The sequence below is a fragment of the Lygodium microphyllum genome, chromosome 27 (assembly GCF_053477565.2).
Source record: "Lygodium microphyllum isolate KBCC chromosome 27, Lygodium_microphyllum_v1.1.10, whole genome shotgun sequence".
NCBI lineage: Eukaryota > Viridiplantae > Streptophyta > Polypodiopsida > Schizaeales > Lygodiaceae > Lygodium > Lygodium microphyllum.
In genome coordinates, this window is record NC_141161.1 from 984974 (window position 1) to 998159 (window position 13186).

The 13186-nt window shown below is 42.9% G+C and overlaps 2 protein-coding genes across 2 annotated transcripts; one reads left to right on the plus strand and one right to left on the minus strand.

The window, feature by feature from the left end:
* The first annotated feature begins 7509 nt into the window (after positions 1 to 7509).
* Positions 7510 to 10029, plus strand: ASHR2 (ASH1-related protein 2). Its single transcript, XM_087669550.1, has 2 exons — positions 7510 to 8597; positions 8682 to 10029. The coding sequence occupies exons 1-2, from the start codon at positions 7927 to 7929 to the stop codon at positions 9184 to 9186; spliced, it is 1176 nt and encodes a 391-aa protein (XP_087525676.1). The 5' UTR covers positions 7510 to 7926; the 3' UTR covers positions 9187 to 10029.
* Positions 10030 to 11335: 1306 nt separating this feature from the next.
* LOC148011997 (uncharacterized) lies at positions 11336 to 12866 on the minus strand. Its single transcript, XM_087669642.1, has one exon. It carries the CDS (start codon positions 12765 to 12767, stop codon positions 12246 to 12248), a length of 522 nt encoding a protein of 173 aa, XP_087525768.1. The 5' UTR covers positions 12768 to 12866; the 3' UTR covers positions 11336 to 12245.
* Between the last annotated feature and the right edge of the window lie 320 nt (positions 12867 to 13186).

The following is a 13186-nucleotide window of genomic DNA, read 5'->3' on the forward strand; positions in this document are numbered from 1 at the left end:
CAGTTTGTCCTTCAGCATTAGATTGACGCTACTGGTCCGCGAGGCCGTGAGGGTGTTTGTGTATCATGAGCATGAGGTCCAGCTAGTGCTATAGCCAAGCTTCCCATTTTAGGTCCCATCAGTGGTGCATTTTTCGGGAGCTGCCTTCGGATCTAGGGTTTCTAGGGACCAAAAGAAAGTTGGTTTATGTCCTCTGACAAGGACCATCAAGCCGAAATCCAAAGAGCAGAACGTGCTGAGAGGGCTAGGCAGTGGTTAGAGATCATAAGCCGTTATTCTTCTCAAAGGAGTAGCCCAGTACGTATACGAAGCAGTGATCTTAGTCACTTAACTGCTCCACATATTCCGTTAGGTGCAGGAGGAAGCGTAAGTTCTTCCTCTCCTCCACCAAGTCTACCCACTTCAAGTGGGAGGTGAATTCACCCGTTCAAGCTCCTATTGCTAATCCGATTGTCACCATGGCACAGCCTATTGCAATTCCTGTAGGGATGCCAGATTTACCAGCCTTAGGAGTTCCCTTGCCCATTTTTAATGGGTTAGCGAAAGAGGATGCAGAATTTCACATTTGTGAATTTCAAAGATTGATGTTCAATTATCGCATCCAAGACGAGGGACATCTCATGATGTTCTTCAATATGACGTTAAAAGGAAGGGCCGCGGTATGGTATCATAGCATAGAGTCTGGAACCATAACCACCATTGATCAATTCTATGCAGCTTTTCGAGTGGAATATGCCCTTGAAAGAGGTGGCCAATATTGGTTGTGGGTCTTGAATGTAACACGCCAAGATCCTCAGGAGAATGTGAAAGCATATGCCAAGAAGTTGAAGGAAGTATTTCGTAAGTTGCAAACTTACATTCCCATTCCGCCGGCTGCCCAATTGCAATACTTTTTGTATGGGTTGGATTTTAATATCCAAGTACAATTGAGCAGTGTGGCCTTGGCAGACATAGACACCGCTTTTACACGGGCAAAGGGAGTAGAAGCACGATTACAAACGGCCTACTCCTCTCGAATGAATGTTAATTGGGGTTTAGTACCTAGTGGCAATCCATCATTGACGAATGGAAGTCAAGGGATGCCTATGACTAACCCTATTGGGAGAGGGAGTATGGTTCAGAATGTACCTTTACTGCCAGCTCCTCCCAGTGTGACTATGCCTATGGCAAGTCAGTTGGCTCCACCAAATGTTGGAGGCCAAGTTTCAAATTCAAATGTTGTTCATGTGGGTCAACAACCAATGCCAAATCACATTGTTAGGCCAATGGAACAATGGGTCGACGATCGAGGCTATGAGTCGAGTGCATCTAATGTCCTTGGCGAAGTCAAGGATATGATGAAGCATTATACCGACATGATTTTCGAACAATATCGACAAATAGCTGTCGACGTTAATTTCTTGAAGAAGCAATAGAATCTGATAGGGAGTCGATGCCCTGAAGAGGGTGGACCCTCAAGATTCAGTTGTAAGTGGTGTGGTGGACAGCACTTCCCCAGAAACTGTCCAAATGTGAAATGTGACATTTGTGGGATGTCGGGTCATTTAGCCGCTACCTGTTGGAGTAAGATTAGTTCTCTCCAACAAGGGAGTAAACAACCGGGCCCAGTGAATCACAGAGCGCAAGGAAATAACTTGCAACAGAATGATGCACCAAGACAAATATTGCATAGGGGAAAAACAACTATAGAAGAGTTGCCACAAGGCAACGGAGTCAGCCTTATTGAGGCTATACGAGTCAATGATGCCGAAACCTCTAACTTAAGAGCTGTGACAAGAGGCCAAAAGGCTAAAGAGGTTGACAAAGATAATGCAAAACTGGTTGAGGCAAACCCTAAACAAGGGGATAAGGGGATGCAAGTCCAGAATCCTAGCATAGAAGGGGGACCGCTAAAGCCGGTTGACAGAAAAGGCGACCCTAAGAAGGATGAGGAAGTGCCAAGAAAGAAGGCAAGAGCTAAGAAAGAAAAACCAAAACCGGTCCAAAGACCAAAAGAGAGGATGGTTTGGCGGGAAAAGAGAGCTCTGGCTAGTTATCATGACTTTGATTTAGCAAGTTCTCTCTGTGAAGTTAAACCAAATGTGAACCTCTTGCAATTGATCAAATTATCTCCAAGAGTACGCAAGGAATTTAAGAAGATCCTGCGTATTGGGTATATTGTGGAACCTTTGGGCATAGCACGAGTAGGGGAAGATTGGTTTGACCATGCTGAAAAGAACTGCCCTAGGGTTCCAGCTTATGTGGATGGAATATTAGTGGAACATACCATTGTAGATACTGGATCCTCCGTCAATATCATGAGTTCAGAATTGATGGAGAGGTTGGGCCTAGGCATCCAGAAAGACAGCTCCACCCTTCTGAGAATGGCTGATGATAGTCTGAGACAACCAGAAGGTTGCGTTACTAGAGTCCGTGTTACAGTTGCGAGTGTAGAATGTTTCTTGGACTTTAGGGTGATAAGATTTGCAGGACATCCTAGCTATCGAGTTTTGCCAGGTAGGCCTTGGATCTTATGAACAGACTGTCAAGTCGATATACCCGCCAGTCGAGTGGTTCTAGGTCGAGGTGCTAATCGAGTAATAGTCGATGCTTATCCTGAGTCTCCTCAAAGTGAGAGAGCTCCTTTATCTTATACTGAATTAGAAACAGGACGATCCATCTGGTAGTGAGACATCTTCCAGTGATGAATCTAAAGAGGGGTCCACTACAGAGGATATCTATCAGATAACTCTAAATGAGCCGATAGAGCCGCAAGATAGGATAAGAGATATGGATGTGATTGAGTTGGACCTTGGCACGCCGAATGATTTGCGGCCAATTAAATTAGGTTCCATGCTCAGTTCAGCAGAAAGGGAGGACTATGTGTCCTTGATTCAAGAATTCCGCGATATCTTTGCTTGGAGTTATGATGAGCTGAGAGGTATCCCTCCCAACCTGGTTGTTCATACTATTCCTGTAAAAGATGGCAGTCGTCCTATGCGTCAAAAGGTAAGGCATATGCCTTTTGAATTGAGGGACGGGCTGTTTGAGGAGTTACAGAAGTTAAGGAAGGCGGGTTTAATCTTCCCTGTACAACACACAGAATGATGTTCCCCAGTTGTTATCAGGGAGAATAAAAATAACCAGATCCGACTATGTGTGGATTTTAGAGAGCTGAATAAGCAGACGGTTAAGGATTACTACCCATTGCCATTTATTGACCAGATTTTGGATCAATTAGCAGGTAGGGAGATATATTCGTTCATGGATTGCTTTGGAGGATATAACCAGATGGCAATTGCAGAAGAAGACAAGCTGAAAACAACTTTTATTACTGTCTTTGGTACTTTTGCGTACCATGTGATGGCCTTTGGTTTGTGCAATGCACCTAGATCGTGGTAGCGGACAACAGACAAGACCTTTGGTGACATCTTCCCAGATGAGTTGAAAGTATTTATTGATGACCTGGGGGCAGCCACCGTAAGGGAAAGGATGTTGGTTATCTTAAGAAAATGCTTTGAGCATTGCAGACAATTTTGTATCGCTCTTAACCCATGGAAGTGTGTCTTTGGAGTGCTTTACGGGCTATTGCTAGGCCATGTGGTCAGTTCAGTGTAAATAGCAACTGACCCTGAAAAGATCAAGGTTATAGTTGCTATGAGTCCACCACGCACTCCAAAAGAGGTTCACAGCTTTCTATCATTGATAGGGTAATATTGGAGGTTTATAAATGCCTTGGCAGAAAGGACGTTGCCATTAACGAATTTATTATCCTTTAGCTGTTCATTTGAATGGAGCGGCCCTTGTAAGGTAGCTTTCGAGGATGTGAAACAGGAGTTAGTAAAAGCACCTATTTTCAAAGCACCTAAAAGGGGTGAGGTGTTCTATATATTTTCAGCTGCCACCATGCATAGTATCAGCTGCTGTTGTTTAGCCCAGATTTGGGAGGAAAAGTGGTATCATCCGATAGCTTTTGCTAGTCGAAAATTAGGCATTTCAGAGATCAATTATACCTACATGGAGAAGTTGTGTCTTGCGATGGTCTTTGGGACTAAGAAATTCAGGCACTACATCCTCTATGAAAAGGTAGTGTTCTATACGAAGGCGGAAGGACTTAGATTGCTTATGAACAAGCTACAACTGCCTGATCGTTTGACAAAGTGGTTAATCACTTTGCAAGAGTTTGATTATGAGATTAAGAGTAAGCCACCGAGGTTGCAGGGTATTGTGGAATGTCTTGTGGATTTCGGGGAGCTGAAAGAGATTTTGGCTGAAGGCAGTGACATTGAAGAAATGTTTAAAATTGATACAGCTTCCATTCCATCTTAGTATGCTGCTATTACGCATTATCTATCAACGGGAGAGACTGGAGCTAGTTTATCAAAATCAGAAAAGAGGAAAATCAAACAACAGGCTTTGAAGTTTTCCTTGATCACAGGGACACTATATCGGCAGGGTGTTGATGATATCTATCGCCGATGTGTGATGCCTGACGAGGTTCCTTTCATCTTGGAGGAGTGTCATGACTCTGCATGTGAGGGCACTTCGCTGGATGGTTGACAGTGCAGAAAGCTTTACGAGCTGGATATTGGTGGCCGTCCATCTTCCAAGATTCTTTTGAGTATGTGAAGAAATGTGATACTTGCCAAAGACATGATAGCCGAGAGAATAGGAAACGTCCACTCACGCCTATTATGGCTATCCTTCCATTTGAGCAGTGGGGCATTGATTTGGTGGGTCCTATTACCCCGTCGTCTACTACTCAGAAGAGGTATATTATAGTAGCCACTGATTATTTTACAAAATGGACAGAAGCGCGGGCGACGAGGCAGGACAATGCAAAAGAGACTGCAAGTTTCCTTTTAGAGCAGATTATCTGCCATTTCGGTCCCCCGAAGGAACTAATGACCATTGAACCCATTTTCTGAACAAAGTGATCAAAAACTTGACAGAAGCTTGGCAAATCAAGCATAATAAAACGACTCCTTATAATCCGCAAGCAAACGGACAAGTCGAAAGTACTAATAAGTAGCTTGTGGGTATTTTGTCTAAGATAGTGTATCTTTTGGATTGAATGGGATTTGCCAATATTGAAAAGCCAAATTGATGGATGTAAGGTATCTGGACAAAGCCAATTGGTCTTAAAAATCTCAGTAATTGATAAACATCCCTAATTGTAACCTTGTTCAATGGTCTCTAATCTACACAAAATCTATATTGTCCATCGTCCTTTTTTACCAGATATGGTTCTATTACCCATAGACTCTTGGACTATTCAATGATTCCTTTTGTCAACATGTCTTTAACTGCCTCATTGATTATTTGTATCTCCCTTGGTAATTTTCTTTTGATTAGCATTTTTATTGGTGGAACTAGATATCTTGGTGTCTCATGACTTATTGGTGCATTAATTTCTCCATAGTTGGTGATGATTTGAGAATCTTGCGAATGTCAATTTCTTGTTGTTATATAGGTGCAATTCCCGTTTGAACATGTTAAACATGATTATGTATTGGAGTGGTAAAAATTGTATTGGTGTTGAATTTAGTATTTCTAAAATCTATTCTTTAAAGATTAGAGATGCTTGATGTTGTCTATGCCAATCACACCCTAAGGTGAAAGGAAAAAGTTGATGTGGAAGAAGATATGATTCATGGTATAATGTTTGTTGACCTCCTATTGATAATGAAACTATGGCTTACTTTGTTTGAATGATTTAAGTGATATGTGTTTGCAAAGACAACATAAATTGGTCTTGCATCTTGGGTTCTAAGTTGTAATTTTTGTGCTATGAATTGCTACAAATTGTCTAATTAATGAAATCATGCTCTTGAGTTAAGTAATGTTGTGATTCCCATATTTATAGTGATTAAAGCTACAAAATGATTTTGAGTTCAAATGTTGGAGGGTTGAACCTACGAATTGCTATTCCTCAACATCCATTCGCTCAAATGTCTTCCTAAACTGCTACCAATGTTGCTAAGTCTTCTTTATTGAGTTGCATTTGGACATGTATTTGCCTAGCCTTTAGTGTGTTGTACTATTCATACTTGTTGCAATAGACACATTTTGGTTGACCTTGAGCATCCATGTTTGGTAATGCCCTTCTCTCTTGAAGTTTTAAACATTGATTCCATTGGTATCAAAACATATAGTACTTTCTTTGTCTCTTCATCCTTGTCTTAATTACCTTGAAATCTTCAATGGCTTGTTCTACCCATTGTGCTATTTGGATGGTCTCATGTTAAGTTTGTGATCCTTGATCTTGTGCACTCATATGGCTACGTCTAGATGTACTCATGACCATAGGAAAACCAATTCCATGGGCTCCAATGTTATTGGATTTGCCCTTGTAATGATTTGATTAAATTGTATAGCAAATTGTATTATTTGTTCTCTTAGTAATTGTTTGCACTTCCACAACAGTTTCAAGGCTAATTGTATAATATTTTGATTTGCAAAATGTCTCACCAAGTATTGGTTTTAGATGTTGCCATTTTATGTGATCTAATTGCGAAACATACCATGTTGGGGCAATACCTTCGAGCAATGTTTTGATCTATGTTGTTTTCTGTCCTTTTATCTAAGATTGATATCATGTGACATTGTCAAAATGGTCCAGCCAAGAAAGGACACCCTCCATTGGAAGTGCAACAAATGAGCGTGGATGCACTCTTGGAATTAATATTGAAGGTTGATGTTGTTGTTGCTCTTTCAAAAATGCTAGGAGCATGTGATTTGTGGCATTCATGTGGGTGTAACATTAAACTTAATGCTGTCATCATGAGTTCATCCATAGTGGGAGATCGTGGACTTGGAAGGGATCTAGATGTTATCTCTACCACGACTTAGAGAGAGAGAGAGAGAGAGAGAGAGAGAGAGAGAGAGAGAGAGAGAGAGAGAGAGAGAGAGAGAGAGAGAGAGAGAGAGAGAGAGAGAGAGAGAGAGAGAGAGAACTCCCAATCTTGATTAATTAAGAGTATACACCTTTCCTTTGTCTTTACATCATGTGCTACTTTAAACCTAAAGTTGTCCACTTGGACTCCCACAAGTTACAACACAATTCAAGAAATAGGTGGACTAAATTTCGTAATGTGATTGCTTTATTAAGGTGCTAAGACCCGCCATACGGGTGAGGCAAATTAAGATTGAGATGTCCTTGGGAATTGAACTCAGCCTGGACACACATAGTAAGGTTAAGGAAAAATATTTTGAGGAAGAGGAAGTAAATCCTTTTCAACATCATCTGAGAAGGACTTATCCTTTATTGAGTCGTTATTTTAAGCATACTTTAAAAATATAACTATATTTTGAGAAATTTGAAGAGGATGTATTTCCTTCTTCCAAGGAATTGAGAAGGATTTTTCTCAAGGTGAACAAGTTCTAGGTTGAAGCGAACCCGCCTTTTCCCAAACCCTAACACAGACACACACTTTGCTCGCATAAACCAGTTGGCCCTTTGGGTGGTTGGCATAGGTGGACTAAATTATAAATACTGATTGGTATGTTACTTATAAGGGTCTTAAGGAAACAAGTTTCTATGATATTGTTGCACTAGTAGGGTTGGGGAAGACCTGCTGGCGTCCCACAGGGCTTAGGAAGGGTAGACAGGAATCCTGCGTGTGTGTGCGGGTAGCGAAGTTTCAGAGCGTTTGCTCTGCCTTTTGTGAATCAATCGTACATTCATATTCACATGATTTGATGCAGAAGACTCAAGCATTGCACCTCCAAAGTTATGGTTTTGCCTGCAGCACTGTGGCAGCTAGGGTTTACGATGATTCTGGTGCAGTAGGGTTTGCTGTGAAAGACCTGACGCTGATTCAGTCGCTCTGCATCTGCTTAGCCTCTGGCGATCATTGTAAAACTAAGCGTGTCAGTGGCATATCAACATTGGTGTTCTGCTTCACAGATTGAGCGCACCTGCAGATATACTCCATCAAGGGAACAATGGCTGCAGTGGCCAGCCCTTTCCTGAAGCTAGCACACTCACCGGCTAGAGGGCGTGCCCTGGTAGCTTCTCAGGCTGTGCTTCCAGGCCAAATCCTCCTCCAGGAGAGTCCCGTCTTACTCTACCTCGATGCACAGCCTGCAGCAGGCTCCGCTCAGTATTGCTTCCACTGCATTCGCGCCTGTCCTGACCCTTACCCCTGTTCGTCGTGCCAGGTTGCTGTGTTTTGTAGCCCTGTGTGTGCAGTCTCAGCTGCCTCCTGCTCCCATACTCCATTTGTCTGCAAGGCTTTGTCTTTGCTCGGGCTCTGTACTCTCGATTTCGATTGCCAAACTCAAGCCCGGTTCCTTATTGCAGCATACAATCTGGCTGTTGTGTCTCCCTCCTTATTTGAGCAATTACTGCTGCTTGAGGGAGAAGGATTGGTTGATCATAAGGTGCATCTGGTTTACACATTTCTTTCCGAAGTTATTCGTTCTGCGCAGCTGGAATGCCAAGGTCTGCCCACTTGGTCCCTTGAGTTTGTAGCCTGTCTCCTGGCCAAGGACCAAAGAAATGCATTTGGGTTGCTTGCTCCTATAAGCAAGCCTGGTGACAGGCATGTCAGGGCGTATGCCATCTATGCCCAGGCTTCTTTTCTTAACCATGATTGCTTGCCCAATGCATGCAGGTAGGCTGCGCTTGCCCTAGGTTTTGTTTGCAGTTTGTTTTGACGTGTTCTTATGGCATATTCATGTGATATTGAATTGCACAGGTTTGAGTATATTGACAAGCCTGGGTCTGCCAATACAGACATCATCATAAGGTCGCTGCATGAGATAGCTGAAGGGGCTGAAGTGTGCATTAGTTACTTTCCAGTTAATTGGTCGCGTACAGAGAGGCAGAGCAAGTTGAAAGAGGAGTATGGTTTTGAATGCAATTGTGAACGGTGCAAGGTAGAAGAGGCATGGGGAGACGAGGAAGATGAGAGAGGCAAGGGTGATGATGCCTCAGTTGAAGAAGAGACCATGGTAGGGGATGAAGAAATGGATTGTCCAGAGGAGGAGGAAATGGATGGTGAAGGGGATGCAGAAGGCAGCTTTCCTCATGCCATGTTCTTCATGAAGTACGTGTGTCCCATTGAGCACTGTGGTGGTACTATGGCACCTTTGCCACCATCTGAAGCAGGTCAGTCATCTGTTATGGAGTGTAATGTTTGTGGTCATCTGCGGACGGAGGAAGCCTTTTTGGAAGAAATTGAGGAACACCGAATATCATAAATGTTCAGGCTCTGATGCGATTCATCCACATGCAGGTTCAATGTTTGCCTGCTCTTCCTGCATGATTTGCTGTAACGATGAGAAGGTTCAGTAGTTGTGTACTAGATATGCAAAGCTCTCTTTGGAGGTCTCATTTTCTGCAGATGTTTTTTTCTAAGCAATTGTTTGCAAATTTGAGCTTGGCTGCATAAAGAATAGCTCCTTAGGCTCAGTCACGAAGAGCATTATACTTCATTATGTTGTGAAAATGTGTGGAATGTATGAAGGACTAGCAGGGCAATTGGTGAAGTTATTTGGTGTACTCCTTGTGCAACCGATGAAGTTATTTGGTGACGATCTGGAAGGGATGTTGTATTGGCATTGAAGTTACTTGCTTTAAAAGATGTGAATGCTCTACTAAGATGTGTAATTACGGGCCACTAGTAATATTTTCGCCTATGAACAGAGTATCTGTAGGATGTTTCATGTTTGCACAAGTGAGTATATGCGTTGAAGGGTACTTTTTGTTGCAGAATTACTACTGTAATAGTGTTGTGTCCTTGTAACACAGTGCTTCTGAAGAGAGATTACAGCGAAGTGCATTGGTCAAAATAACTAAATTCGATAGTTCACACGAACACGAGTTTGATGAGGGTGCTGAAGGGTAGTAGCTGTGCATATGATGTGTATGGAGAGGCTGCAAATTTCTAAGAATTTGTCACACACGGGATGTGCCTCAAGTTTCTTCAATGAAGTCGGATGATATTTCAACCCTAGAATCCTGGAAAATGAAGTTGGGTTTAAATTGCTTGCTTGTGATTATTACGTCCTCACATCACTACCAAGTTATATAAGGTTTTCATCTCCTTTCTGCATTATTTTGTTGATAGATAAGCGGTTGGTGAGTATGCCAAAGGTCGAGTGATGGAAGTTGGAAGCCTACTTTACATATTTGTATCAGTAGGGTGAAGAGTGCCACTTTGTTCCGAAGAGTGCCACTTTGTTCCGAATGGTTTTAGTGTGGGTTAAGTATTGTGGGTGTGTGTTTTCAAACCTTGGGTTTGCATCCCGAATGGTACAAGTCATCTTGCATCTAAAAAAGTGATGAACAACGGAATAGGCTAGCAAACCCTAAACCAAACTTAAAAACTACAATATGCACATTAAAATTATTTTCCTAACTGATTGGAAGCATTGGAGCTGTGCTGAGAACTTTTCTTTGGGGTTCATAGCTTTCCAAACACTCATTGGTCCACTACAACTCAATCAATAACAATTACAGTAAAGGGAAACTGGCCTTATTTGTATATGTAATCAATCCCTTGTCACGGTGCACATGGTCCACATCTTACCCAGATTTGACTGCGAGTGTTTTAAGGAAATGTAGTACTATCTACATTACCAACCAACTCCCAACTCCCAAGGATGATTATCTAAGTGAATTTGGTAACATCTATCAAAAGAGGAATTCATGGACGTCGAATCCAGCTACTAGCCTTCATTCTGTACTAACAGAACAAAGCCTGGACAGCCCATACCAGCAACCAAATTTGCCCATCTAATAACCTTGTTACTGCTGCCCAGCCTCTGCCCGTGTAATGAAATCAAATCACAAGACCCGCTTGCCAGCCTCTTGATCACACATGGATACACAAATACACACTCAACTTGAAAGACTGCAGACTTAACTGCCTTAAACTGGCCACTGATTGTTTCTGGACATAGACACTGCTGCAGCTGAATGAATGTTAGGAACTTCAACCTGCTCCTAGCAGTGTTACCTAGACACACTGCCAGAACTCATACCGAAATTTCAAGCTGATAATCCATGCATATTAGCATTTTTGAGTTGGCTTGCAAGTCAAAATTCTCCTAATTTTCAGTTTCTTGAAGAGGATATTAGTGCAAGATCACTTGCTACTTGTGTTCTACATCCACAGCCCAATCATTAACATCTATTCTGATCACAAGTTTCATAAATTTTTACAAATTCAAACAGCCACAGCCCAATCATTAACATCTATTCTGATCACAAGTTTCATAAATTTTTACAAATTCAAACAGCCACAGCCCAATCATTAACATCTATTCTGATCACAAGTTTCATAAATTTTTACAAATTCACATGAGTTTTCTCCTCAATACAGCAAATTGAAATCAAGAAGCTCAATAAATAATAATAATATGATAATATGATGGATAAGGAACATACCCCATAAGGAGGCAGGTGGACCATGGTAGTTTATCCTAGTGTGGATCTGCCTAAGGTAAGACTAGCACGGACAAGGCACAGTCAAGGCAGACAGCAACGCCATCATGCACATTCCTTTGTCAAGGTGACATGACATTGCTGCAAAAACTTGTTGCAGCAATTGTGAATGATTGGCAAATCAAGGATAGGGGTGAGATATGCACTGTAATCCGAGATACAAAAAAGGCTTGCATAACAAGGAAACAGATGCTTTGAACTCTTATTGTCTTATCTTATGAAACATTGAGCAAGCAGGCCATACTACCATTCTCAATTAAGTGAAGTGGAAACTTCTAGATAGAACAGGACAGAACCATAGCAGCTAGGTTGACTTGAGCTACTCAGATTTACTACTACTCTGCACAATAAGTGACTGCACATTAGCAAGAGAGTTCTTTTTCTTGAGAAGCCTGCACGCACCTTGTCCTCGACCACTTGATCACATCATTGAAGCTAATTGGCTTGAACATCCAACCACTTAGCTGGTAGAGTTGCAAGATTTTGCAAATCCTGGCTGATCACACACAAAGAACAAATCTTCACATATCCAATGAACAGCCTGCCTCGGGTATACAAGCAAATGTGCTGAACCAAAGCAAAGAACATCGCATTTGCGAAAGAAATTAGGAGTTTAGTGTCGTGCAATATGGCAGACTTTATAGATGTGCCTGCCCCGGCAAAGGAATTCAGCCATTCCTGCGTAAGGAGATAACAATTCCTATCTTGTTAATACAGAATAGGCAAGTGGCACCATGCGGCCACAAGATATACAGCAAATGTTTGAACATAGGAGGGGGCATCTACGTTAACAATTAACGCTGCTAAAATATCAACCAAAGCACTGCTCTCCAGGGACAGGTCCAGGGATGTAGCCATAATCCAAGTACTGCAAACCGAAGACGACTGCGATGGCGAGGACAGTGAGGTACGACAGCCCTTCGACGGCTCCGAGGAGGCCAAGAGGCCCATTTGGAAGGCCAGAGCCGGTTTTGACCTTGGTGTAGAGGGACCATGCGATTATGCCAATGATGGCCAGGTAACTGACACCTTCCAGTGCGCCGATGGAGCCCCCGGGGCCAGGCGGCAGGCCGCAGCCGGTGGTCTTAAGGGTGAACAGGGACCATCCCACCACAGGGTTGGCCACCAGGCCGCCGACTATGGCGGCAAGGCCGGCTGCTCCCACCTCTTGGCTGCCTTGATCGGACTGTGCCTTGGCTCGGATGGAGCCGACGACAGGCAGGCGAACCCTCGCGTGCGTGAGAGGACGGTGGTAAGGCAGCCTCGGTCTCGAAGCAGAGAAGCCCACTGCTGTTGTTGCTGCACACAACAGAGGAGAGCTTATGCTCGCCATCACTGATGATGATGATACAGGACTCTCTCACAGGCGCTTCACATCCCTCTGGGCGCCCCTTTGAAATTGTGGATCATCATCTCGCCTGGCGCCCATGGAGAGTGTTTGTGGGTAGGTGTGGGCAAAGTGCGGGCTCATCCTCACACATCCTTTCACGTATTCAAAAGTTGGCATGTGTGGCCATCTCATGGGTGCATACGCAAACGGATGCAAAGAACTACCTACACATCCTAATGCTCTGCTTGTCTCTAGCCTTGCGTTGTTTTATTAGCATTGGCTTGTAGAAGCATGTGCTCTAGTAATGGTGCTTGGGACACTTAACAACCGTTGCTTAACTACATCAAGCTTACAGGATTGAAGCACTAGAGGATTGTTGTTAAAGCTTAGATGCACCACTTCCGAATTACAAAGGTGTGTTT